At 41.3% G+C, this 27,729-nt stretch overlaps 1 protein-coding gene across 1 annotated transcript in view; it reads right to left on the bottom strand.

Annotated features, from left to right (window-relative positions):
* LOC122800226 (dynein axonemal heavy chain 17-like) overlaps window positions 1-27,729 on the bottom strand; it is a 17,083,451-nt gene that overhangs the window by 5,034,769 nt on the left and 12,020,953 nt on the right. Inside the window, exon 51 of the mRNA XM_044069720.1 lies at window positions 1,330-1,477. Coding sequence (XP_043925655.1) covers window positions 1,330-1,477 — 148 coding nt within the window. The remainder of the gene's footprint in view (window positions 1-1,329; window positions 1,478-27,729) is intronic.

Genomic DNA, 27,729 nt, shown 5'->3' with positions numbered 1-27,729 from the left:
GCGAATTGCCATTTAAGCGAATGGCCACATCGGTTGTCCATCCTTGTGAGTTTGCCCTTTTCCAAACTGCAGTGTGATCTCGAAGTTGTTATATTTAGATGGAGGGACTGTGTGTGTGTGTGTGTAGGGAGGCAAAGCTCCCCACTTTGTAATGTTTGAAGTGATATTTCGTTTTTGGTAGGGCAAGCGATTTATTTCCCTTGGACAAAAATCACTGATGTGGCCATTCGCTTATATGGCAGTTCGCTTTTTAGGGGTCAATGAAAAGGCATTCGATGGACAGCCTTTTCAATAACATAATATATACTCTAGTGGGTCTCCCTTGTCCAACAAGGGCACACTAACAGCTGCACAAGATGTGTCCAACCCCTGGGTCATGGTGCTTGTATGGACTACATGAACAGGACCCAAGTAAAAAGAGGATTGCTCTGAGAAACCAGCTTTGAACTCAGCAGAGTCATCCACCTGCAGCTGAGGCAAAAATATTTGCCTGTTGTGGCAGTCAAGGCTGCTTAACAATCTTTTTTTTTCCTGGCTGGAAGAAGGTACAACCAAGGAAACAGTAGGTTGTTCCATGGTTTAACAGAAAAAGGAGCCTGATTCCAAGGGATGCTAAGTAGCAATAGTCAGTAAAACAGGTAAGTTGTAAAAAAAAGTAATTTTTTTCCTGAAAACAAAAAAACAAAAAACAATGAAAGCACTTTAAACTCATACCCCATCCCCAAAAAGTAAAGCAGTATCACTTTCGCCACATAAAATGTAGTTTTAAAGATGTTTTACAACTGTTTAAACGTAAACAAGTGAAGTGATGGTCCAGTTTAACACTGAGCAAACGTTACATAACAGTCAACAAAAACAAGTTTTCCTAGCTAAAATATAAATATTTTACAGAAAAAGTAAGTTTTCTGTCACAAAAAATAAAGTGGCAGTTTTTTTTTCTCCTCATGGGAACTTATCTGCCCAGAAATGGAACAGCATTAGCTGACCATCGATTCTTGACAGCCCATAGAGGAGTACTCTCTCACTGGCAGGAAAGCTCTGACTTGGCGCCCAAACCTAACTTTTAGTCAGCTCACCTCAAACTGACTAATAGTATGGGCATGTGGGTGGTGTTCTGAAGCTTTGGAAGCTGGCCATCTGTTACATCTTGGCAGGACATAACCCATATAGCTTACTTAGGCTACTGTAGCAGTGATCAAATGAAGAACAAATCTGGTACATGTGTAATGAACTTCCAGTACCTGCAAAGTATAATGTGAAAAATCAGTCCAGAAAAACAAAAAATGTGAAACATTTTTTAACACAATTAAAAATCCAGTTTTCACTTACCAAGTGTTGCAGAAATCACTTGTGGGTAGAACTTCTGAACTACCATAGCACAATTAATGCTGGCCAAATGCTGAGAAAGGATTGTGCTATAAATGCTTTGAAGTGCTTCTTGCCCAGGAAAGTTTACAGCAAACACACAGAAATGACGCTAAAAAAAATAAAAATTAACAGTACATTTAAATTGCAGTATTAAGATGCAGAGAAGATGAACTGATTCATGTAACAAGTACATTTGCATGAGCTACTCACTACAATTGCAAATTATAGCAGTATCTTGTGAGGAGGGAGCATTCAAGAATTGCAAAAGTTTTCAAGCCAGCTCTGTGGCACACAGGGATAAAGCCCTGACAATGGTGCAAGCAAACCATGCATGATTAGTAGCTTAGGTGCCTGTAGGAGCTGCCTAAGGAGGATGTGAGTGAGAAACTGCTGCCGACTTGTTCATCCGGGGGGGTGGTTCTGGCTTTTTACAGGAGTGACACCCAACAGATGTATTAGGAGTTAGATGCAGTGGAGTATGAGCCTAATAAGGCATTCTATGTGAGCATATTCACACTTGCAAGCCAATGGGAGCTCACTGATAGAAAAGGCAAAGTATGGAAAAGCTGTTGAGGAGGATGCTTCTAAAAGGAGACGGTAGGCAACCCCACAGAACCAGCAAGCTGGTTCAATCCCTACCATCCAACTACTGTAAGAGAAAGGAGGGCTAACTGGAACTCCAGGACAGAAATGAAAGGGAATTAAGGCTGTTCCCTAGCCTGAAAGTGCTCAACGTCTGTCTCCCCAGAATAAATGGGATGACTGGGTGCAGGTAAGCCAAACAAAAAAAATCATGGAAATCTACCAGATATTACCACAAAACAGAGCCTGTATGAGTCAGCCCATACCACTTCAATTAATGGAGATACATATGTAAGTTATCTCTGAAACAAATCACCTTGGTGTTGCAGTATTCAACATATGCTTCTCTTAACATACCCAGATTAGTCAATCCTTCTTGAGGGACTAGTTATGCAATGTACCAGATATCAGCTATCATAAACTGTAATTCTATAATTAGTACATTTTTTAAGCTAAATGTTTATCCATTATACTGTCCTACTGGGGGAACACAAGTAAGACAATTTTCTGTGGTGAAATTCACACTTTGTTAACCTGCAAATATGATCTTTCCCACTAAAAGGCTAACCGACCATACTTTTCTGGTGAGGAAACACAGCCGAAGCAAGGATGGGTGTTGCCATGCCTTGTATTCTTACACCAAGGTAGTGATGGAGAAATGAAAACTCCTATAAGGAAAAAGGTATAAGGGAGGAAGTAGGATGTAACAGTGAAACCAGCCATGTTTCACTTAATTACAATGATGAGTACTTCATACAACTATACAGTAGCTTGCTTTCCATGTTTCATAGTGATGGATGAGTAGAATACCAACTTATGCATCCAAAGGTGAGGTAAAAGTGCCTGCAACAATACTTTAGAAAAAATCCTCTACTGAAACAATTCTTTGCTTTGGAGACTGAATCTAACCTGAAGTGCTTGGTAAACATATGGAATGTGGATCAAGTAACAACTTCACAAATGGTTGTACAACATACTTGCCTAAAAAAGCACTAGTGCAAAATAGTTTAATAATGTCACTAACAGTTTTACTTCTGGAATATTAAAACAATCCAGTGAAAACAACTATTCAGATGGAAAAGAAGACTTGTATAAGTAAACTTATCATTACAGTAGATGTTCAAATGATCCCTGCTGCAGTAGCCAAAGCAATACAGGTTATATCCTGGAGCAGAATCTTGCCATCTGATTGTTCAGGGAAGAAGCAAAGAGGTCCACTTGAACTTCCCACAGATGGATCAAATCCTGGAAGACCCCCAAACTAGTTTCCATTTGTAATAGTCTGCCTTTGTCCTGTCTAGTTTGTTTGACACACAATTATGCTCTCACTGAATGCAGGAGGCCTTCAGAGTGAGACTGTGCTGTAAAGCTATATACAAAGATAACATGGCTAAGCTGAGGGGATATGACCTGGTTCCCCCTTGCATGGTATTGCATCAGATTACTGTGGTATTGTCCATAACAACTTGAAGAGGTCCTGGAGATCAAAGATGATTCAGAGAGTTGAGTGCCTTCATCAGGGCAAGCATCTCTTATTTATTTATTTACCTGTTTTGTGCTTGTATCAGCCCTTGGTTTCCTACATACTTTGCACTTTTATCCGTCCTGAAACCACTCTCCAAGTAAAGTCTGAAGTATCTGTGGTGAGAGACTACTTTAGTACATGAAGGGAGAAGGAGAGACCTAGATTCAGGGAAATTTGCTGTCTCCATCAAGTGTTTTCTCCTCTGAAAAAAAACAGTACTGCAATTTGAAAAGACACAGGGTATTGGTGCTAGGACCAAAAGACTTCAGATACCACCATATCTTTCTCAATCATGATATCTCTGGTAAGAGGTGTGACAAAGAGGGATACTGCCAGCCCGGCTATCTGGAATTTTGTAAATAATTATATGCCAAGTGTGAATATCAACATGATTTATACAGAAGTGTGACAAAGGAAGATACTGCCAACATAGCTATCCTGAATTTTGCAAATAATTATGTCATTTGTGAATATCAACATGATTCATATAAGATACTTGTGTTACAAATGTATTACAACTGTATGCCAGGTGTATATCAAACTGCTGGTACACAAATGTGTGTTGAAAAGGTTTTTGCAAAGTGCTTACAATGTAACCACAGCATGCTCTACTGGAATAGAACAGCAATTCTCCTGCACTATTGTAATTGTGTAGATGTATATATTTTAACAGTGGAATACAAGACACAGGAGGTTAACTTTAGAAAAATAGCTGAAATTAAATTACTTTATGGCCAGGCCATAAAAAGATGTTATCTTTCAGTTTCAAGGTAGCAGGAGCCATACTGTCTGTGCTGGGAAGTTTTCTGTATTGTCTTGGAAGTGTTTTATTGTTTTATGACTTCCAGGATCTGAAGAAAATACTGTGTCCATGTATTTGCACAGGCGTTAAATACTTCTAGCTTTCAGCAAAGGGGGGTTTACCTGGGATACTGTCAGATGACAAGAAACAATTTCATTCTGCAAGCTGTCCTATTAGTAATATTTGAGATATTAATTTAAGAAGTCTCTGAGAGAGACAGAGAGAGAGAGACTGCATTATGTATTCTGTTTTGACCTGACAACATTGAGATCTACTCACATCTGCCTTGCTGCTCTAATTAAGCAAATGTACTAGGTTATACTAAATCTCTTAGATATAGTCAAGAATATAGCAAAGCTTAGGTTTGATATTTTTCTTTCTTTATTTGAGACTGCCCTGTAATGTTGTTTTAAATATTTCATGTGATTTTGAACTCTGATGTTACTGTAAATGTATATTTAGTATTGTCTTGTTCTTTTATTTATTATTAAATATATTTAAACCTTTCACTGTGGCTGGTCTGTATAGACATATTTAAGCTTTGACAGTAATTGCATATTTATCTGGTAACACTGTGTAAGCCACTCCTAATAGCCTTGCTCTTGGTCAAACTACCATTTGTATTGATAGTAACATTGCACAGCAAGTTTGGACACCCTTTGTTAAGGGCCTTAAAGTAGCTGATATGGAGATGGCTGATACAGTAATAACTACCTTATAGTCTGGGCAGAAGGGAGCATAACTAGTAAACCTGTGCCAGCCTTTCCCAGGTGTGTGTGTGTGTGTGTTGTGTGTGTGTGTGTGTGTGTGTGTGTGTGTGTGTGTGTGTGTGTGTGTGTGTGTGTGTGTGTGTGTGTGTGTGGTGTGTCTGTGTGTGTGTGTAATACATCAAATCTCTGAGAGTGTGTGCCAGCTACTTGGGCAGGGACACGAAGCACTGGTTGGACAGAGAGGGTGCTGGAGGTCTTTGCTTGGCCACTCAGCTGAAATCTCAACTCTATAGCAGTGCCAGTGGGGAGTCTTATTGGGGATCTGGAGGAAGAGGGAGAAACCAACCCCAGATTTACTATGGTCTCTGTGTGCTCTTAAAGGAACTTGCACATGATGCAGGGAGCTGCATCCTGAAATACTGTGTGTGTACTTGCCATCTTCCCAAAGTACATCCCCCACTGGTGCCAGTGGTGAGGATTGAGGCTCCTTGATTGCAGGTCCAGTGGTGGGGCATCAAAAGAGGTATCACGAGAATCATGATACCGCTGGTAAGAGGTATCATAAGAATCATAGAAGCCATGAGACCAAAATCCTGAGGTATTCCCTCACAGTAACCTGAGTCAGAGTGAAAAAAACTAAAAATAGATATAGATATGGATCTATTCTTCCCATTGAAGAAAAGCTCTTTGAACTGTGATGTCTAGGTGACATCCCACAACACAATCCTGTTAGAAGGAGTCAAGAAAGACTTTTGAATATTCTTTTGTAATTCCAGCTTGTGTAAGAGATCTTTCACCCAAGAGAGAGATTCCTGATACTTTTAAAAAGACTCTGCAAAGATAAGCAAGTCATCTAAATACGGAAAAACATTGATCCTATTTAGCCTGCAATGAGCTAAAACTGGAGCTAGACAAGAAAAATGAAAATGACAGCACAGATGCATGGTTATGGTGAGGACATAACTTTAAAATCTGATGTTGATGTTTTCATTCATTCGTCAACTGATGGAACAAAGTCGCCAGCTATGTGGACCTTGGGTGGCCTCATGGAAGGATATTCCAGAGTACTGAAGAAACAAAGGCAGCCCTGCTCCTGGAAGTCATATCCAATTTATAATTAGCACTTAGTATGAGCATTAGACCAGGGAGCTGCAGTGCAAATGTCACCAATAGACGCTATTGACCAAAAAGTGGAAGAAGTAACCATAGACCTGGTGGAGTGTGCTTTAGGAGGCCTGGGTAGGGATAGGCCTAGCTGACTGTAAACAAAGGAAATGCAATCAGTAAGCCATTTGGCTAGGATAATTTTAGAAAATGGTGAGCCTAACTTGTTTGGGGAGAAGGTGATAAACTATTGCTCTAATTTCCTGAAATCTTTTATTCTGTGGAGATAAGAACATTGTTGCCTATGTATATTTAAAAGATAGAGCATGTATCGTCCATTGTTAGCAAATCTGGGAAAGAAAACAAGCAAATTAATGGCTTGATTAATGTTCATTTCAGAAACTACATTAGGGAAAAAAGATGGATTGGAGTATATGATAAACCTGCCTTTGTGAAAAATGAGATAAGGAGATTTGGAAAAGACAGCCTGGAGTTCAGAAACTCATCTTGTAGATGTAATGACCACCAGAAAGGCAGTTTTCCATGATAAAAATTTAAAATCAGATTTAGTTGATGGCTCAGAGGGTTTCTGATTTAACCCTTGCAGCATGACTGTCAAATCCCAGGAGGGCAATGGGGTACTTCACTGGGGGACTTAGCAAGAAAGACTTACACAATTTTAAAGACGCTAACGAGGAAGAACTTTTGCCTGAGTGAAAATTAGATATGGCTGCCAATTGCACTTTAATAGTATAGAAACTAGCTCATTCTTGAAAAATAGATGCTAAAAACTCTAGGATAGCAGAAGTGGCAGCGGCAAAGGGGTCCAGTTCTCTCTGTGGAGCCCAAACAGAGAATATTTTCCATTTACTTTTGTAGATCTTCCTTGTACAGGTCTTGTGTGTAGATAGAAGTAGCTGTTGGACTGGGGTGGAAAGCCTGGGCTGCCCATCAGTGGAATTGGAGAAACCATGCAGTCAACTTGAGCCCTGGAATGTCCAGATGAACCATCTCTGAGGAAAGAGAGAGAAGATCTGGACTTGGGTCCAGTATCCATGGTGGATAACGAAGGTGAGTCCAAAGGAAGGGGAACCGCACTTGATGAGGCCAAAAGGGGGCAATGAGGATAATTGTGCTCTTCAAACTAAGTCCCTTCTGTAAGAATTTGGGAATTATAGGTATTGTGGGGATAAACATAAAAGAGGCAGGAGGGCCAAAAGTGGACTATACATTTCTTGGTGACTTCCTCGGAGGGGGGTTAGGGAAAACAACCTGGTGAACTTGTTGTTGTAGGGAGATGCAAAGAGGCTGTAGCAAGGTTGGCCCTAACAATGGAAAATCCTCTCTGCCACTGATTGATTGAGAAACCACTTGTGAGGAGTCAGAATGGACATGCTGAGTTTGTCCACTAGCATGTTGGATTTCTCCTTTTTTAATTTCTCCAAATCTTTTGGGTTTCTAATAACAGACAGGAATGGACCCCATTCCTAAGTCAAAGTACGATTAAAGTTCATGAAATTGATACTGTTTTGCTCTTTGATGTCAGCCAAAAGTATTCTTCGTAGCAGCCACAATGTGCCCATTAATGACTCCTTCTGCAATTTGTATAGAGTTACATGTATTGGTAGCATATCTAAATATGATTGTAGACTCTTTTTATAAGACCCATTGAGCCTACTACTATTGGAACTATCTGGGTATCTTTCTTCCACATTGCTCTTGTTTCTGCTTGCAAATCCAGAAATGTACGACTTTGTGTCTTTCTGTATGCAGGACACTGTAGTCACTGGGTTTGGTGATTTCAATGACCAATGCTACTTTTGTCTTTTTTTCTTAGACCACTATATCCAGTTTTCTAGCATCTATCTTTTGAACTGTTGGTAATGGATGATCCCATGTGATGTAGACTTCATCATTTTCTATGATGCTTTGTGGGTCAGGTTTCCACTGTTTTTCAGCCACTTCACTACCATAACGTTTGCACAATCCCCAGTGAAGCAGTCTCGCCACATTATTATGCCTTTCAGTATACAGTCCTTCTGCCATTAATGTGTCACAACCAGCAACAAGGTGTGCAAGTGTTTCCAATTCTGTTTTGCAAAACCTACATTTGTATGTTTCTCCCACATGTTCAATGGACTTTGTAAATCAACATGTATGTAAGCCCACTGTCTTGTGCTGCCAATATTAACCTTGCATCTCTTGGTTTTAATTTGCCTCTCCTTAACCATTCCTACATTTGTTCCTGACCAACATGAGGTTCTTCCAGACGTTTTCTATACTTGCAACTATGTTTATGCATTTTCCAGATTTCTTGCCTTCTCATCTGGTCCTTCACTTTATATTCTTTCTTTGGTTTTTGGCACATTCAGTTGCTGCCTCGTTTTTATCTACTTCTGGTTTGATTTCCATTCCTGCTTGATGCCAATATGCTTCTGCTAGATTAAGCAGAGAAGTCATCTTGGATTTATCTCATGTTTCAAAACTTTCACAAAGTTTTGGGCCTTCTTAGATCAGTAGATATGCGTGGAGTCCCACAATTGTAGATCTATACATGTAATCAATTTCAAGGTGGCCAATGCCTCCTTTAGAATGGGGAATATATAATCTTGGTATGCACTGATTTTTATAAATCATTTGATGAGCATGAAGCATCCTTGTTTTCCTATCTAATCTATCCAACACGTTTTGGTCAATCACTCCAAAACTGTAAGTTAGGACAGGAAGAGTAAATTGGTTTATAGCTTGGATTCTGTTCCTGGATGTCAGTGCTGTTTTCAGGATTAATTTAAGTCTTCTGAAATATTCCTTACTAAATTTTATTCACATTTGTTCTTGTTTTATTGTTGGTCCTTCATCAATTCCCAGATATTTATACACTCCTTCTTACTCAAGTTCATTTACACCACATTCTTGTCTCAAACTGATGTTTTCCTGGTGTTGCAGTTTTCCTGATTTAAAGGTTACTTTTGCACATTTATCAAAACCAAATGACATTCTTATATCATCTGAAGAAGTTTTGACAACTTGCAGTTGTGCTTTCAGTTCCTCATCTGATGAGCTATACAGTTTTAAATCATCGACAAAGAGAAGAAGGGAAATATTTACACTTAGTTGTTTTCTAGGAGCCAAATTATAGCCATTGCCTAAGCTGTTAAGTAGACAGCTTAATGGGTTAAATGCAAGACAGAATAGCAGTGGTGACAAAGAGTTACCCTGGAATATCCCCCTTTGAATTTTTATCCCTGGGATAATAATTTGTCCTTTATCATGGCTTAATTGCAAAGTGGTCTACCACTGTTTTACGGTCACTGCAATGCAGTCAATCAGTGTAGGATGTAGCTTATACATTTTTTAAGCACTCTTTTATCCATGAATGTGGGATAGTATCAAATGCTTTTTTTTTGTAGTCTATCCATGCCATACCTAGATTCTTCTCCTTTTTACAGTTCTCCACTATGACTTTATTTAACAACAAATAATATTTTGTTCCATATGACTTTCTTTTATTCCCCCTTTGTTCTGCTGCCATAAATGAGTTTTCTTCTAAATGACTATAAACTCTGTTGGCATCAATTCCCGTGTATAGTTTATACGTCGTTGGAAGGCAAGTTATTGGTGTGAAATTTTTAAGGTAGGTTGCAGGTTCACTCTTAAGTAGGAGCATTGTTTTTTCCTGTCATTAGCCAGGTTGGTGTCTGTTTGGGGTGTGTATATAAATTCTTTCTCATGGTACTGCATCTGGGCCTTCAGTTTTCCAATTAGAGGCTTTTCTTAACTTTATTTCATTCTCTTTGGCTGTTACTTCATCCCATTTCATATCCTGTACCTTTAAAATTCTAATTCTTTCTTTAACTTCTTCTATCCATTTAGCATCTTTGTTATGTTCCACTGGATCTTCATAGATATTTCTCCAAAATGCATCTATTTCTTCTTTTATTGGCAGTCTTTCAAATCCTTTTACCTTGTTTCCCAATTCTTTATAACATTTTTTTGGGTCATCAATACATTGCTTATTTTGTACTTTTCCTTTATATGTATCTTCATATCTTCTAAGTTTTTCCACCTGTGCTGAAACTTTTAGTTTGTTATTTGCGATAGCTCATGATAGATCCTGATCTGTTCTAATACTGTGAAATGCTTTTATCACATCTATCTTCATAGTATTTTTGTTGATCTGATCCCTCTTCTATAGTCTTCTAACAGTGACACTTCTTTTTTTAACTGCTTTATAGTTTTCTTATGCAATATTTCCACGATGGCATTCAATTTCTTCCTTCCTTTCCCTCACTACCCTATGTTCTTGTGGTAGAACTTTATCAGGAATTAATTTAACTGCACAATAATATATCCTGTTTACTTCTATTATATCCCATGGATTTCTATGAACAGTCCTAATTACTGTGCTCATTTGTTTTATCAGACTTCTGACTTTTACGGTTTTATTGACCTTCTGCAGTCTGTTTCTTTCATTGATCTTGACAGATCTGTCTATGTCTATTAAATCAAGCAACTTTTCTCTTAGCTCATTTTCTTTCAAACTGAGGGCACATCCCTTGTTTTCCATTTCCTGCAGGCATTCTATAGAAGGTTCTATATCATCTTCCTGTGGCACATTATCTTTAATTTCATCCTGTGCCATCCGTTGCTCTGTCATATGGAAACTCACTGGCCTATCACTCCTCAACATTGACTGCATCAGAGTTTCCACAGTTTCCTGTTCCTTCCCTTGCTGTCTACTTCCAGTGAACATTTATACTTGTTTCCTGTGGAAGGCTCCAAATTATCTTCATATGGCGCCTGGCAAATTGCTTCCTGTTCCACTGGTTTCCCCTTAATTTGGATATCCATTGCTCTAGCCTGTTGTGGTGCTTTCTGAATTAGATTTTCTATACTGAATCCTTCACTTCACATATACTCCATAACCTCAGTTTCTATTTCTTTAACTTCTTCATTACTAAGCTCCTTTTCTACTTCTCCTCTGTCTTATTTTTTGCATTGTAAAGTTTTCCATGTCCAGATTATTTTGTCTCTATTTCTCTTCAAATACCTTTAGTGCTGCTTTTTTTATATTGGTCAGTTTTGCTTTCTCCTTTGCATAAATATTGCACCCTATTAGAGCTCTTTTTCTTTCCCATGTCCATATTTCTTCTTCAGATATTTCCTGGTCTTCCTGCTTCTCCTTACTTTGGGGACTCACTCCATCATGCTGTAATGTAACCTGTGTTAGACCTTCTACACCAAATCCTTCACTTCACAGGCAAGCCATAACTTCAACTTCTATTTTTTTAACTTTTACTTTACTAATCTTCTTTTCTACATTCCATCTTTGTGATATTATTTTTTATTGTGAAATTTTCCACATCTGGATGCCTTTGCCTGTATTTATCTTTGAATATCTTTGAGGCTGTCTTCTTTATATTTATTAATTTGGCTTTCACCTTTGCATAAATATTGCACCATACAAATCTCTTTCTTTCCCATGTCCATATTTCTTTTTTATACTTTTCAAATATCTCTTGGTTTTGTTGTTTATATTTTCGCGCTTCCTCAAATGCTTCTTTTTCCAAACAGATCAAAGTTTCTTGATCTATATACTGTTTTTCACAAATCTGTTGTATTAATGAATGCATTTTTTCATTTTTTATTTATTTATTTATTTTACATTTATTTTACATTTGTTGACCGGGCTAGTCTAGCTGGATACATATCCCTTTTCAGTAGAGGCCCGAGGAGAAAAGCTCCAACATGAGTGATTTAATACATTCAAAATATTCTAAGAATGACTAGTTTCACATTACATAATAAGACATGATAAGGAAAAAAAATTAATAAATTGTGAACAATGTAAGGTTTCATTAGAGTAGAAGTAAGAAATAAACAAGTCTTAATGCTTTAGTAGGGTTCATGTGAAGTCAATCAAAATCTAAAGCATTAGAACATTAGCAAAACTGTTTAGTAGTGTTGTTCATAAGATATTTGACATTTGACGCTTCTGACAGTTTTTCTTGTGGAAGTATTTTTCTTTCCTCTAATTTCTCTCTTAATCATTTTGTATATCTTGTGTCTGGAAATTCTGGTCTTTTTGCATAATACTAATCATACATAATTTCTTTCTTATCCTCAACAGTCCACTATATCGTCTTTATGGCTCTTCTTTGGCCTATCAGTTTTTGTGATTTTTTGACTGCTACTTCCTTCTACAACAGGGGAGCCATCCCCCCCCCCCCCTGGGCCTGGCCCCATTGTAGGAATGTTTCAATATTTTGAGGATTCTACACTGTCATTTTTTCCAGTCATGGCACCAGTGCGCCTACCAGGATTGGGCACTTTTTTATCCTGGGTCTTGAGCACCCAGCTATCTCTTAATTGTTGACCTACTTCTGTCCATGATATATGTCATATAAATACAGTCTATATATCAGTGTCGCCTTGGTGAGAATTTGTAGAAAACCAGGGTCCACCTCATGAAGGCACTCACTAAGACTTGAAGATCAATTGAATTTCAGCACTACTACTCTCCCTTCTCATTTTTTTAAATTTCTCCAAGTCTTTTGTATTTCTAATACCATGATAGGCATCAACTACATTCCTAAGTCAAAGTATGATTAAAGTTCTTGAAATTAGTATTGTTTCAGTGTTTGATATCAGCCAGGTGTGCTCTAAGCAGCACCCGCAATGTGCCCAGTAATGACTCCTTCTGCAATTTGTATGGGATTACATAGACTGGTAACATATCTAAATACAATTGTATATTCTTTTTTATAAGACCCATTGCTTCTACTACTATTGGAACTGTCTGAGTAGTTTTCATCCACATTGCTTTCATTTCTGCCTGCAAATCCTGATATTTTATGACTTTGTGTCTCTCTGTATGCAACACACTATAGTCACTGGGTCTGGCAATTTTAATGATCAATGCTACTTTTGTCTTCTTTTCTTGGACCACTATATCTGGTTTTCTAGCATCTATCGTTTGAACTGTTGGTAATGGGTGATCCCATGTGATATAAACTTCATCATTTTCTATGATGCATTGTGGCTTGTCTCCAGTGTTTTTCAGCCACTTCAATACCATAATGTTTGCACAATCCCCAGTGCAACAATCTTGCCGTATTATTATGACTTTCAGTATACAGTCCTTCTGCCATTAGTCTATCACAACCAGCAATGAGGTGTGCGACCGTTTCCAATTCGGTTTTACAAAACCTACATTTGTCTGTTTCTCCCACATGTTCAATGGACTTTGCAAACCAACGTGTATGCAGCCCATTATCTTGGGCCGCCAGTATTAACCTTTCATCTCTTGGTTTGAATTCGCCTCTCCTTAACCATTCCTGCATTTGTTCCTGATCAACATGAGGTTCTTCCAGAAGTTTCCTATACTTGCTACTATATTTATGCATTTTCCACATTTCTTGCTTTCTCAGCTGGTCCTTCACCTTATATTCTTTCTTTTGTTTTTTTGTCATGTTCAGTTGCTGCCTGATTTTTATCTACTTCTGGTTTTATTTCCATTCCTACTTGATGCCAATATGCTTCTGCTAAACAGAGAAGTCATCTTAGATTTAGTCTCCTCATGTTTCAAAACTTTCACTGCATTTGGTTCTTGTGAGTCAGCAGATATGTGTGGAGTCTCACGACTGCAGATCTATGCATGTAATCAATTTGAAGGAGGCCCATACCTCCCTTGGAATGGGGAATATATAATCTTGGTATACAATGATTTTTATAAATCATTTTGAATTACATTTTCTACACTGAATCCTTCACTTTGCAGGTACTCCATAACCTCAATTTCTATCTCTTTAACTTCTTCATTACTAATCCCTTTTTCTATTTTTCTTCTTTGTCTTCTTATTTTTGTATTGTAAAGTTTTTCATGTCTGGATTCCTTTGTCTGTATTTATCTTCAAATATCTTTGGTGCTGCTCTTTTTGTGGTTAGTTTTGTTTCCGCTTTTGCATAAATATTACACCATATTAAATCTCTTTTTCTTTCCCATGTCCATATTTCTTCTTCAGATGTCTTCTGATCTTCCTGCTTCTCCTTACTTTGGTGACTCACTCCATCATGCTGTAAAGTAACCTGTGTTAGACCTTCTACACCAAACCCTTCACTTTGCAGGCATTCCATAACTTCAACTTCTATTTTTTTAACTTCTACTTTACTAATCTTTTTTTCTACATTCCATCTTTGTGATATTATTTTTTTTTTATTATGAAATTTGCCATGTCCATGTGTCTTTTTTAATATTTCTCTTTGAATATCTTTGGGGCTGCCTTCTTTATAATGATTAATTTGGCTTTCTCTTTGCATAAATTTGCAACATATCAAATCTCTCTTTCTTTCCCATGTCCATGTTGCTTTTTTATACTTTTCAAATATCTCTAGGTTTTGTTGTTTATATTTTCACACTTCCTCAGATGCTTCTTTTTCCAAACATATCAAAGTTTCTTGATCTATATACTGTCTTTCACAAATCTGTTACATAAATGAGCACAAGTATATTTTACTGCATTTATTATAACTGTATTTGTCTTAATATTGCTACAACTCAAGTGCTCTAGGTTGCACTGCATCTAAATTCTTTGTGTGTTTTAGCTGCTTTTCTGTATGTATAGACTTCTCTGTATTTGTAGACTAGCTACTTATTCTGCTGTATTACCGCCTCTTAAACAGTTTTTCAGTTGTGCACTTGCCTTGCTTCATTTAAAAAGTTTAAATTGTTAATTTTGTAGAGTTTTAATTGCATTTATTGTTTAAGACTACACATTCTTGTGTTAGCCTTTTCTGTGTTTATTTTCTGTATTATTGCATTGTTTAGCCTGTTTTAACCAAAAAAAAATACTGTCTTGTTTGCTCGTTTCCCACCTTTCCTAGCCAGTCCAGATCCCAGGCTTTGCTTGTCTCAGGATTTTATTTTCTGTGTTCAGAGCTATCCAGACTTTGCTGTGGTAGAGGTAAGTCCTACTGTTTACCAGTGGGAGTGGTGAGCATTGTACTGCCTATCTAACACTACAGGAGTGGTTTCCAGCTCTGAAATTATAATTTTATTCACCTTTTTTGGCTGATTTCTATCTCTTTCAACTTTCTGGCTTAAAAACGCATGCGTTTGCAAATTTTTCCCATCGTGCAGCACCGCGGGGCTACAGATAAAGTATTCCAGGTGCCAGAAAGTCTGCTCTTCAAATTTGCCCTTAGAACTAGCTGGTTTCTCAGTAGTAGCACTAAAATCTGAACCCCTGTGACTAGCACTTGCTCTAGAACCTGCTAGAAAGCACTAGGAAGCTTGAAACTGATACAAGCACTCAACTCTCTTTGTCAATAAGGAGAAATTAATCATAGGAACTAAACAGACTATAATTGCAAAGTACCTTGCAAAGGTAAGGGAAAACAGCTCTTGTACTTTACAAAAAAAGCACCTAAACAGGCATGTCCAAGGGTCAGCTTCCGGTGATTTCTCCTGGCCACCTGGTGAATCTGGGTATACTGGGGCAATGCGGCAACTGCCTCATGTACACAGACAACCCTCTCCTCCTACCACTCAACACTACAACCTGCGAGAGATGCACTTATATAGCCAAACTGGAAGCAAAGCTCTCTCCAGTCAAGATTGTGCTAGACAGTCAAGGGGAGAAGGTTAACACCTGCACTACACCTCAAGCAACTCATAGCCCTTCAAAACCCACACCATCAATACCCACACATAGCAACACTAAACCCACATATGTGGAGGCCCTTAACATTAACCTGTCCAAGCAACAAGGACCTCTGAAGCTGAAAGTGACACATAGCCCACAACACCAGTTTGCCACCCAACATCACCCCCTAAGGCAAGACAATGTACCCAACACTTTAGTCATAGGTGACTCTATAGTCAGGCACACTGATGTCCCATTCACCAGGCTGAACAAGGAGAAAATTACAGTCAGCTGCCTGTCAGGTGCCAGGATCCGCCACATAATGCATGCACTCAAGTCACTCCACAACAAGTACAAATACGACTCTGTCATTGTTCATGTTGGAGTGAATGACTTGAGAAGTACCTCCCTGGACTACATGAAAAGGGACATGGAAGAGCTCTCGGATCATGTGGCCCAGGCAGGTATGACCTTAACCCTGAGTAGCATCCTGCCTTTGCCCAGAATGATACCACAGTATAAGGACAAAATGATTGACTTCAACAATTGGCTAAGCTTGTGGTGTCATTCAAAGGGGATCCAGTATCTCTTTACCTGGGAAGACATGATCGACAAACCACGATGCTTTGCCAGAGATGGTCTGCACCTGTCACCCCTGGGATTCAGGTTACTGGCTAAAGCTCTTGCCACCCCTATAGTGCCTTTTTTAAGCAAGGTTCAAAGGAAAAAACTACCACCGTAACAGATACAAGCATGCAAAATCTGAAGGTAATGCTACTCAATAGTAGAAGTCTAAACCTCAAAATGCACTCTCTTGAAGCACTCCTAAAAATATCTGTACAGTAACTGAGACCTGGTTCAAGGCTCCAAAGAGCACCCCTGCAATACCAGGCTACACCTCTTACCACACTTTTCAGCCACAAGACCAAGACTGAAACACTAAAGGTGGAGGAGTGTCCATATTCACCAAGGATATTCAAACCTCCAGGCTAGTTGCCCAGCACAATGCATCTGAAATTCTCCAGGTGCAACTAACACTAGGTAAGATTGCAATCCAAATTGTAGCTTGCTACAGATCCCCCACCATGCCCCAAGATTCTCACTACACCTTTCTAAACATACTGGAAAATATTAAGATACAACCAAACACCCTAATACTGAGTGATTTCAGCTACCCTGCCATTAACTAGGAAAACTACTCAGGTACCAACTCCTTTTCCCAATGGTTCTTGGAATTCATAAATTACAACACCCTGGATCAACTAATCCATTATCCCACCAAGGGCTCCAATATCCTAGACCTGGTCATTACCAACATGGGAGACAGATGCTCCACACCAGTGGAGCATCTATCTCCCATGTTGGTAATGGGAGATAGATGCTCCACACCAGTGGTCACCTCCTCATTGGTCAGGTCTGACCATAAGCAAATCACCCTTGACATCCACATCCCAACCTCGCCCCCCCCCCCAGTAAGGAAACCTCCTTAAAAAACTTCTCCAAAGCCAACTTCATGCTAGTGAAGTTAGAAGTGACAAAGTTCATGACACCCATGCAGACGAGATCTGAAAGTTCGACTGCTGAATCCTACACCAAGGCACTGTACAAGCACATCCACTCGTGTATGAATTGTGCCATCCCAAATAGAACCAAGATGCTCTCCTCCAAAAAAAGGAAGCCAATCTGGTGGTCCCCTGCTATAAACAAACTATACAACAGAAGGAAGAAACTATTGCAGGAAAGAGGAAAATCCCAGGATGCAAAAAACTCCCTCACCAGCCTCAGTAAGAAGCTGAGATCCCCTCATAAAATCCTCAAAAGCTAGTTATGAAAATAAAATTGCCAAAGAGTCCAAAGACAACCACAAAGCATTCTATAGTTATGTCAAGAATCTAAATAGCAATGCTCAGATCTGCTCTGAGCTACAACAGAATGGCATTAAATATACTGATCCCAAGGATATTGCCAATATCCTGGCAAATCGATTTAGTGCCAACTTCACCCCACTCTCACCCCCTAAAGGGCCCATCTCAATACCAAAAGATTGCCAAAATCCAGTAATCACGGCCACACAGGTGGAAACCGCACTCTCCAAAGCTAAGAATACAGCATCCATAGGACCAGATGACATCCCGGGCTGTGTACTACATGAACTACAAAATGAACTGGCACCTCACCTAAGTGTCATATTTAATCACAGCCTCACCTCAGGCTTCCTACCCACTGAGTGGTGCACAGCTACAGTTATCCCACTCCACAAGGGGGGGATCCTCCTTGGATCCCGGGAACTACCGTCCATCAGTCTGACGAGCTTGATATGCAAGGGCACGGAACGCATTATCATAGAACTTACAAACAAAGACATTGGCAACCTTCAAACACTGGACCCCACCCAGTTTGGGTTTGTGAAGGGCTGATCTTATCTCCTGAACCTGACTGACTTCTTCAAATCAGTCTCTAGAGCTGTGGACGAGGGTAAGGCGGTCCACACAGCCTATCTGGACCTCATCAAGGCCTTCAACACCATCCCCTCCTCTGGAATCATAGATAAACTTACTAAGCTGGGCGTAAATCCCTACATCACTCGATGGGTTGCCATCTGGCTTACTGACAGAACCCAGACTGTAAAAGTAGCCGACTCCAAATCCAGCTCCAGACAAGTGACAAGTGGAGTACCTCAGGGTTCAGTCCTGGGATCGCTCTTGTTTGGCATCTAATTCTCTGAAGTACAGGCCAACACTAAGGGACTCTGGCTAACAAAGTTTGCAGATGACTGCAAACTGGGAGCCATTATTGACTCCCCAAATGATGTGGATATTCTACAAAAGGGCCTTACAGAAACAGATGCCTGGTGCCAGAGCCATGGGCTCAAGCATAATGCCAAAAAATGTATAGTTATCCCCTCTGGAAAAAAACATGTACCCATGAATTACCACATAGATGGCAGTACACTAAACATCGAAAGTGTGATGAGAGACTTAGGGACACAGGTGGACAGTGGTCTCACCTTTGATAACCACATCGCCACAACAGTCAGGAAATCCTTCTATGTGGCACACCTCATCATTAAGGGCTTTTCATCCAGAAAAAAGGAGGTCATTGTCCCACTGTACTCATCCCTCATTAGACCCATTATACAGTATCACGCCCCATTTGGTATGTACCTCACAAGACATCTGCAACAGCTGGAAAGGCCGCAGAAATATCTCACTAAAAGAATCACAGGCATAAAGCAGATGCCATATGCTGACCATCTAAAAAAACTCCAGCTATAATCTGTGGCATATCGTCTACTCAGAGGCGATCTCTGCGTAGCATACAAGGCCATGTCAAACCCTGAGCTGTTGGACATGCTCCACTTAAAGAAATACCAATCCCTCAGAGCCACACGCTCCAGGGATCTAAACCTTGTCATCACAATGAACAAAACATGCTGGAGGGATAGGTTCCTCCCCATACTCTGGAAGAGATACATGTCAAGCAGAGCGCCTCCTTGGCCCTCTTCAAAAGGAACCTTGATGATTGGATGGGAGATAGGAAATTCACCCTGGGGATCATGTCAGTCACCCTGCTAGACAAGGGTCCAGGGAAGTAAATATTGTGGGAAGAAATATCCAGGGAATTGTTATGGCTAGGCTTGTATAGGCCCTAGGGCCGATAGCCTAGTACCAACCTATGAACCTATGAACACATTTTCATTTGAAGCTTCTGAAAATTTTTCCTGTGGAAGCATTTTTCTTTTCTCTAATTTCTCTGTTAATCGTTTTGTATATCTTGTGTCTGGAAATTCTGGTCTTTTTGCATAACAGTAACAATACATAATTTCTTTCTTATCCTCAATAGTCCACTTTATCATTTTTATGGCTTTTATTTGGCCTATCAGTTTTTGTAATTTTTGTGAACTACTACTTCCTTCTACAACAGGGAGAGCCATCCTCCCCCTGGGCCTGGCCTGGCCCCATTGTAGAAATGTTTCCATATTTTGAGGATTCTACACTGTCATCTTTTCCAGTGCTAGCATCAGTATGGCTACCAGGGTTAATCACTTTTTTTATCCTGGGTCTTGTGCACCCAGCTCTCTTTTTTTAAATTTTAATCTACTTCTGTCCATTATATATGCTATATAAATACAGTCTATATGTCAGTGTCGACTTGGTAAGATTTTGTGAAAAACAAAGTCCACCTCACAAAGGTACTCACCAAGAGTTGAGGATGATTTCAATTTCATCTCTCCATGCAAACCCCTTTCTCCAATACGTGTTGTCATAAGAAAGGAGATGGAAAAAATCAACCATTGCCACACTTTTATTGCCTCTTGACATTAGGGATAAGATCATGTGCCATCCTGCTTTTTGATATACCAAACTACAATACTATTCTAGCATGTCCAAAGGTCAGTTGTCAATCTCCTCTCCGGTCCAGCTGGTGAATCTGGGAATCTTGAGGCAATGTAACAACTGCCTCATGTACACAGACAACCCTCTCCTCCTCCCAACAAATTCCAACACATGTGAGAGATGCAACCATATAGCCAAGCCGGAGGCTAAGCTCTCTCAACTCAGTACTGGCGAAACCTGTCAGGAGGAGAAGGAAATCACACTCACTACAATTCCTGTCTCACATAGACCTACCACGACAGCAAACCAAACACATACACACACAAAAACATACTAGGAGGCTCTAAATAAAAATCTGCCTAAGCAGCAGAGACCTCCAAAGCAGACACCAAAGCAACCGCTACCCCAAAACAAAACACGTGCAACACATAGCTCACAAAGCCAGTGTGCTGAACAGTCACAGCCCTTAAGGCTAAAAAACACACCTGATACACTTGTAATAGGTGACTCTATCGTCAGGCACACTGACGTCCCGCTCACCAGGCTGAACAAGGAGAAGGTCACGGTGAGCTGCCTGTCGGGCGCTAGGATCCGCCACATAACACAAGCACTCAGGTCACTCCAAGGCAAGTACAAATATGACTCCATCATTGTCCATGCTGGTGTGAATGACCTGAGATGTACCTCCCTGGACTACATGAAAAGAGACATAGAGGAGCTCTCTGAGCATGTGGCCCTTGCCGGTATGACCCTGACCTTGAGTAGCATCTTACCCTCACCAAGAATGATGCCACAATATAAAGACAAGATGATCAATTTCAACAACTGGCTTAAGTATTGGTGTCATTCAAAGGGGATCCAATGCCTGTCAGCCTGGGATGACATGCTCGACAAGCCACGATGCTTCGTTAGGGACGGCTTGCACCTGTTACCCCTGGGCTTTCGGATATTGGCAAAGGCTCTTGCTACCCCCATAGTGCCTTTTTTAGGCAAGGCTCAAAAGACAAACCCACCTCCATAGGTATCACAAGGGATAAGAAACTAAGAGTAATGCTACTCAACGCCAGAAGTCTAAACTTCAAGATGCATGCACTCAAAACTCTCCTTAGCATGGAGAACATCGATATCTGTGCAGTAACAGAAACCTGGTTCAAGGCTCCCGAGAGCACCCCAGCACTGCCAGGTTATACCTCATACCATGCTTTTCGGCCCCAAAACTTGGACCGAACCAGAAAAGGAGGGGGAGTATCAATATTCGTCAAAGATACCTACACCTCCAGGTTGGTGGCACAGCACAAAGCATCAGAGACTATCCATGTGCAACTAACAGTGGGTAAAACTGCCTTCCAGTTTATAACCTGCTACAGACCACCCTCCCAAACCCAGGAACCCCACTCGGCCTTCCTGAGAACACTGGAAAATATGAAGGTCTCTCCAAACACCATTATACTGGGTGACTTCAACTACCCAAACATAGACTGGGAGCATTACTCTAGCTCCAACAACTAGCTCAAAGGTTCCTAGAATTTATAAACTCAAACACTATGGAACAACTTGTTACCACTCCCACAAGAGGGGAAAACATACTGGACCTGATCATCACCAACATGGGGACTCTATGCTCCAGACCAGAAGTGTATCCCTCACTGGTAAGATCAGATCATAAACTAATCTCACTGGATATTCACATTCCGACCCCACCCCCTGCCCAGAAAACCACAGTGAAAAACTTCTCTAAAGCAAATTTCACACTCCTCAAAATACGGCCCAGACCACAGAATCCTTTACAAACGCATTCTCTGAACACCTTCAGGAATGCATGGATCATGCAATCCCAAATAAAACCAAGACCCAATCCTCCAAAGGCAGACGTCCTGTCTGGTGGACCCCAGCCATAAACAAACTATACAATAGAAGGAAGAAGCTACTACATGATAGAGCAAAATTCCAAAAAGGGAAGGCATCTCTGATCAGTGTTAGCAAAAAACTACGAGCACTCATAAAATCGTCTAAGGCCAGCTTCAAGAGAACAATTGCACAGGACACTAAGGATAATCACAAGGCTTTCTTTAGTTATGTTAGGAACCTGGGTGGGAATTCCCAGATATGCTCAGAATTGGCCCAAAATGACAAAAAATACACCGAACCCACAGACATTGCCAACATCCTAGCTGACAGGTTCAGTGCAAACTCCCCCCCCCCTCCCCACCAAAAGGGCAAATACCTATTCCAGCAGAGTGCTGCCCCCCTGACATCTCAGATGTTCAGGTAAGAGCCCCCCTCTCCAAAGCAAAAAACACAGCATCAATGGGACCAGACGGTGTCCTGGGCTGCGTCCTACATGAACTCCAAGAAGAGCTAAACCCAAACATAAAACTACTGTTCAATCTCAGCCTTACCACAGGATATGTACCCAAAGAGTGGCGTACAGCAACAGTGGTCCCTCTCCACAAAGGTGGTGCCTCAACGGATCCTGGAAACTATCGCCCCATAAGCCTGGCTAGCTTGGTCTGCAAAGCTCTGGAAAGGATCATCACTGACCTCATAAAAAAGATATTGGGGACCTACAGACACTGGATCCTACCCAGTTCGGCTTTGTTAAGGGCAGATCCTGCCTCTTAAACCTGGTCGATTTCTTTGAAATAGTTACCAAGGCCATTGACGAGGGGAAGGTGGTCCACACAGCCTACCTGGACCTCGCAAAAGCCTTCGATACAATACCCACTCGGGCATTATAGATAAGCTCACCAGCTTAAATATAAACCCCTATGTCACTAGATGGGTTGCAAACTGGCTCAAGGATAGAACCCACATGGTTAGAATTGCTGGAGCAATGTCAGACTCCAAACCAGTTACAAGTGGCATCCCACAAGGCTCAGTCCTGGGACCTCTCCTGTTTAGTATATACTTCTCGGAGGTACAGGCCAACACGGAAGGACTGTGGCTGACCAAGTTCGCAGATGACTGCAAACTGGGCGCTATAATTGACTCTCCAGCCGAAACAAGCATCCTCCAAAAGGGCCTCATAGAAACAGACAACTGGTGCCAGAGACATGGCCTCAAGCTAAATGCAAAGAAGTGTATAGTCATCCCCTTTGGCAAAAACAAAGTGCCCACAAATTACCACATAGGTGGTAATCCATTAAGTACGGAATAAGTAATTAGGGACCTGGGCACCCAAATTGATAGCAATCTCTCATTTGACAACCACGTGGCCAAAGTGGTTAGAAAAACATTTTATATAGCCCACCTAATCATGAAGGAATTCACATCTAGATCAGGGGAGGTCATCGTGCCTCTTTACCCATCCCTCATCAGGCCCATAATTGAGTACAATGCCCCTTTTGGGATGTACCTTACCAGACACCTGCAGCAACTGGAAAGACCCCAAAAGTACCTCACCAAGAGGATCAAAGGGCTCAAACAGATGCTATATGCTGCCCGGTTAAAGAAACTCCAGCTCTACTCAGTGGCATACCGCCTGCTCAGAGGCGATCTGTGCCTGGCATATAAAGCCATGTCCAACCCGGAATTAATGGACATGCTGCACCTCAGAAAAACCAAATCCCATCGAGCTACGCGCTCGAGAGACTTGAACCTCAGCACTGAAATAAATAGGACATGCTGGAGGGACAGATTCATAACCCAGAGGCTCCCTTCACTCTGGAATAAAATCCCAGTCCAGGTTAGGCAGAGTCCCTCATTGACTCTCTTCAAGAGGAATCTGGATGAGTGAATGGGAAATAGTAGGTTTACCCCGGGTATCACTTCTGTGTCACTGTTAGACAGAGGCACAGTATACTAACCTCGAAAAGGGCATAGCAAAATTAATTTAAAATGGGTGGCAAAAGCCAAACACACTCTGTCTAGGCTTATAAATGCCCTAGGGCAGATAGCCTAGTATGCACCTATGAACCTATGAACGTCTATGTTGTCAGTTTGTATCACAATCATTCCATAAGAAAGAGCATCCTTGCTAGGAGGACCACTCTCATCTCTAAGACACTGATGTGCAAAATGGTCTCTTCTAGGAACCATGTGCCTTGGACAGTCTGTCCCAAGACATATCTTCCCACCCCAGTTGGGAGGTGTCCGTGGTTACCATGGCTACTTGGGGCAGTAGTACAAGAGGGCGGCCTTGGGAACCTTTGCCCAACAGAATCCACAAATGTAGATGTTCTTTGCATAATCAAATGAGTTTGATTGGAAAGGATAAGGGATAGAGAAGAGCTGACCACTGGAAAGTTAGGGTCCATTGAAGAATGTGCATATAGAAATAGGCCATAGGAACTAAGGTTATGGCACCTGCCATTGGCCCTAAGGCCTAAAGAATAGGTCTGGGTGGGGAAGAAGGGTGTGCTATAATTTTATCCACCTGGAACCTGATGGCTAGTTCTTACTTGATGTAGTGAAAGAAAAGCTATTAAGTGACTGGGTTCAAATGAACACTTAGGAACTCCAGGCTCTGAAAAGTTTGGAAATGAGACTTCAGATCTTGACTGAGATGCCTAGAGATTGACATAAATGGAGCGGGTAGTCCCTGGATTTCTCTAGAAGATGCTTGGTTGGAGCGGTTAGGAGGCAGCTGTCTAGGTATGGAAACACTCGGAATCCCAGCAGTCTCAGGAGAGCTGCTACCACAGCCATACATTTGGTAAGCACCCTGGGGGTTGTGGTGAAACCAATGGTCAGGGCTCTGAACTGATAGTGACTGGCCCCTAGCTGAATGCTCAGAAATCTTCTGGATTGTCTATTCATCTTGATGTGATAGTATGCATCCTGAAGATCAATGAAGTATATCCAATTGTCCTTAAGTACATCCAACTGTCCTTAAGTAGAAAGAATAGAATGAACTGAACCTTGACCATTTGGAACTCTGACTTCTTCACAAATTGATTTAGTTTCAGTAGATCCAGAACTTGTCTCAGGTCCCTGGTTTTCTTTGGCACTAAAAAGAATCCTGAGTAGGTTCTGAATCGTTTCTCATCTGGTGGGACCTCCTGGGTTTTTCTTTTGTCTAGCAGCTTTTGCATTTTGCTGACCTGCTGTCTCCCTCTGACTGAGTGGAACATCAAGAAGCCTTTTTCTTTTGGTTGGGGGAATCTGGGAGAATGGTATGAAATAAACTCTGGTTATGATTTTTATCACCCAAGAATCTCCTTTTATTGATGCCCGGGCATCTCAGTGCAGAGACAAGTGTCTCCTGAATGCTTCCAAGGATGGACAGATAACCTTTCAGGAGAGCTGAAAGGGTTTATCCAAAAAGGAATCACAGAAATCTTGGTTCTGCAGGCCTCCCCTGCCACGAGGAGTGTATCTTCCTTTTGAACTCCCCCCATTGCCTCTGGAGGAGATATCCCCATGTGAATCCTGGAAAGGACACTGGGATTTACAGAACCACATTTTCTTTCCTCCTCTTTGATTCCAGGAAAAGGATTATTGAGGGGGTAGAAAAGCATACCCCTATGGAAGATAGCGTCTTTCCATCCTGTTCACTCTGGAAAAGCATTTCCTTCATAGTAGGACCAAACAAGGATGTTCCATCAAAGGAAGTACTGATGAAAGAAGACAAGAAAGTCTCTGCAAATTCATAAAAGCTCATCAAAGCATGTCTCTTAATGGCTATGCCTGAACCTGCCACTTGTGAGGTATCCTCTACAACATGGGAAATTAGCCTCATGGACTCATTAGAGATAGATAAGAGAATTGCCAGTGGTGAAGAAGGCTTCTTGTACTCCTCCACAGACATGGACTCAGAGGGATTTGGAAAATTCCTTAGCCAATTCCTGCTGTAATATTGTGAAATATGCCAAGGAATTCAGAGACCATAAGGAAAAGGCTGCTGAGGCAAAAACATGCTTCCCAAATCAATCCAACATCCTGGGCTCATAATTAGGGGATGGACACTGGAACTCTGCTCTGCCAGCTCCAGGAACTCCCTTGCTCCAGTCAGGAATCCTGAGTAGGTTCAAAATCCTTTATGTACTGGTGGGACCTCCTGGATGACTCTTTTGTCTAGCAGGTTTTGAATTTTGTTGACCTGCTGCCTCACTCTGACTGGGTGGGACATTGGGAAGGTGTGACCTGTCTTTAGGTGGGGCAAGAAATGTATCAGTGCAATGAGGAATGGGTTTTACAGTATCCACTTCCTTCCATGCCTGTTGAGAGACCAGGTCTATAAGATCATCTGCCAGGGAAGTCACACAAGTTGTAGATGGGCCAGACCCAAAAGTTTCCAGAAACACTGACTCCTCTTGGGAGAGGGGGTATCAGAGGACCAACCACTCTTTTACTTGAGAATTTCTAAGATGTCTCCAAAGGAAATGTCATCTGGTGGAAATCTGGGGGACCACTTCCCTTCATCAAAGTTAGTGTGCTCGGTGAAGGATTCTTGAGAGAAGTCTAAGTGACTCCTTACATGTTCTCTTTTCAGAAGCCTCCTCAGTGGGATGATCTGGAGAGATATCCAAAGACAGGGGAAAGTCCTTGAGGGGGACTATCTAGACACTTGAGGAAATGGCTGTCCCTGAGAAATAGGCCTGAGAGAATCAGAGACTGGACCTGAAGAAGGCAGGGCTGTAGGATCCTAACAGGCTAGAGTAGTTGAATCTCTTGGATGAGAGAAGACCCTCTCCACTACCTCAAAATCAGAAGGACCGGGAGACGCCGTAGCTGATTGCACCAAAGCCAAAGCTGCCAATGCTACTGTGCCTCAACTCTGCATTGAACTGTGCCTTGAAGAAAGAGTTGGACCAGAGCTGTCCAATGCCAAAGCTCCAAGGGGCAGGTATGGCTCCAACAACCTCAGAAGGGAACCCAACCCCCCCCCCCAAACTGGCACCAATGCTTCATCTCAGAGATGCATCCTAGTCTAAATAAATCAGTGCCAATAATTCAGAGAAGCAGTCAGTGCCAAAGATCTAGCTGTCTTCAGATCCAGTGTCAACACTCTGGGATTTCTCAGATCTGAAGGCTCCAAAACTGTTGGTTAGATAGGAGAAAGAGAAATCACATCATGGGAAGTAGAAGGGAGGCTCATGGATCTGATGGTAGATGGAGCCAGAATAACCCCCATCTGAATCTGAGCTCTGTGGAACTTCCTCATCATCCTATCCACTTCAGTTTCTGAAAGGCTCCTGGAGGACCCGATGGAGGAAGGGGTGGACTGGGGCTGTGACTCTCTCCTTGGGGTCTCCTGAAGGATGGGAGAATGTAGCTGAGAAGAAACAGGTTCTACAGAGAACCATGGGGACTGGGTTCTTGGAGGCATCATTTGAGAAGTCATCAGATCTGAGGACATGGGATTTGATTGTTTTCATTAGGGCTCCAAGGAGGTCATATCTGATTTCTTTTGAATCTTTACAGGAGTCTCTGAAGATGAAGTTGACTTTGGAGAGTGGGTTGGTGACTGCTTCTGTAATTATTTTACTCCGAAGAGGCCTCGGATGACTTTGCAGGGGTTTAAGCCCCTGGAGTAGAAGAAGATGATGAAGAAGAAGGTGGCAGCAATCCCTTTAAAATGAACTTGTTTCTATGGTCATTAAGAGCGCTGGAATTAAAGGGTACTCTAATGGAGGAGTCCATGTTTAAATGCAGCTGTGTTGGATCCAAGATCAGATCCAATACCCATCAGTTGAGGAACAAATGAAAAGGATAG

Source organism: Protopterus annectens, chromosome 4.part0, assembly GCF_019279795.1.
Source record: "Protopterus annectens isolate FY-2018-M chromosome 4.part0, PAN1.0, whole genome shotgun sequence".
NCBI lineage: Eukaryota > Metazoa > Chordata > Ceratodontiformes > Protopteridae > Protopterus > Protopterus annectens.
Note: the sequence above shows the minus strand (reverse complement) of the source record. Positions and strands in the feature narration are given on the sequence as shown.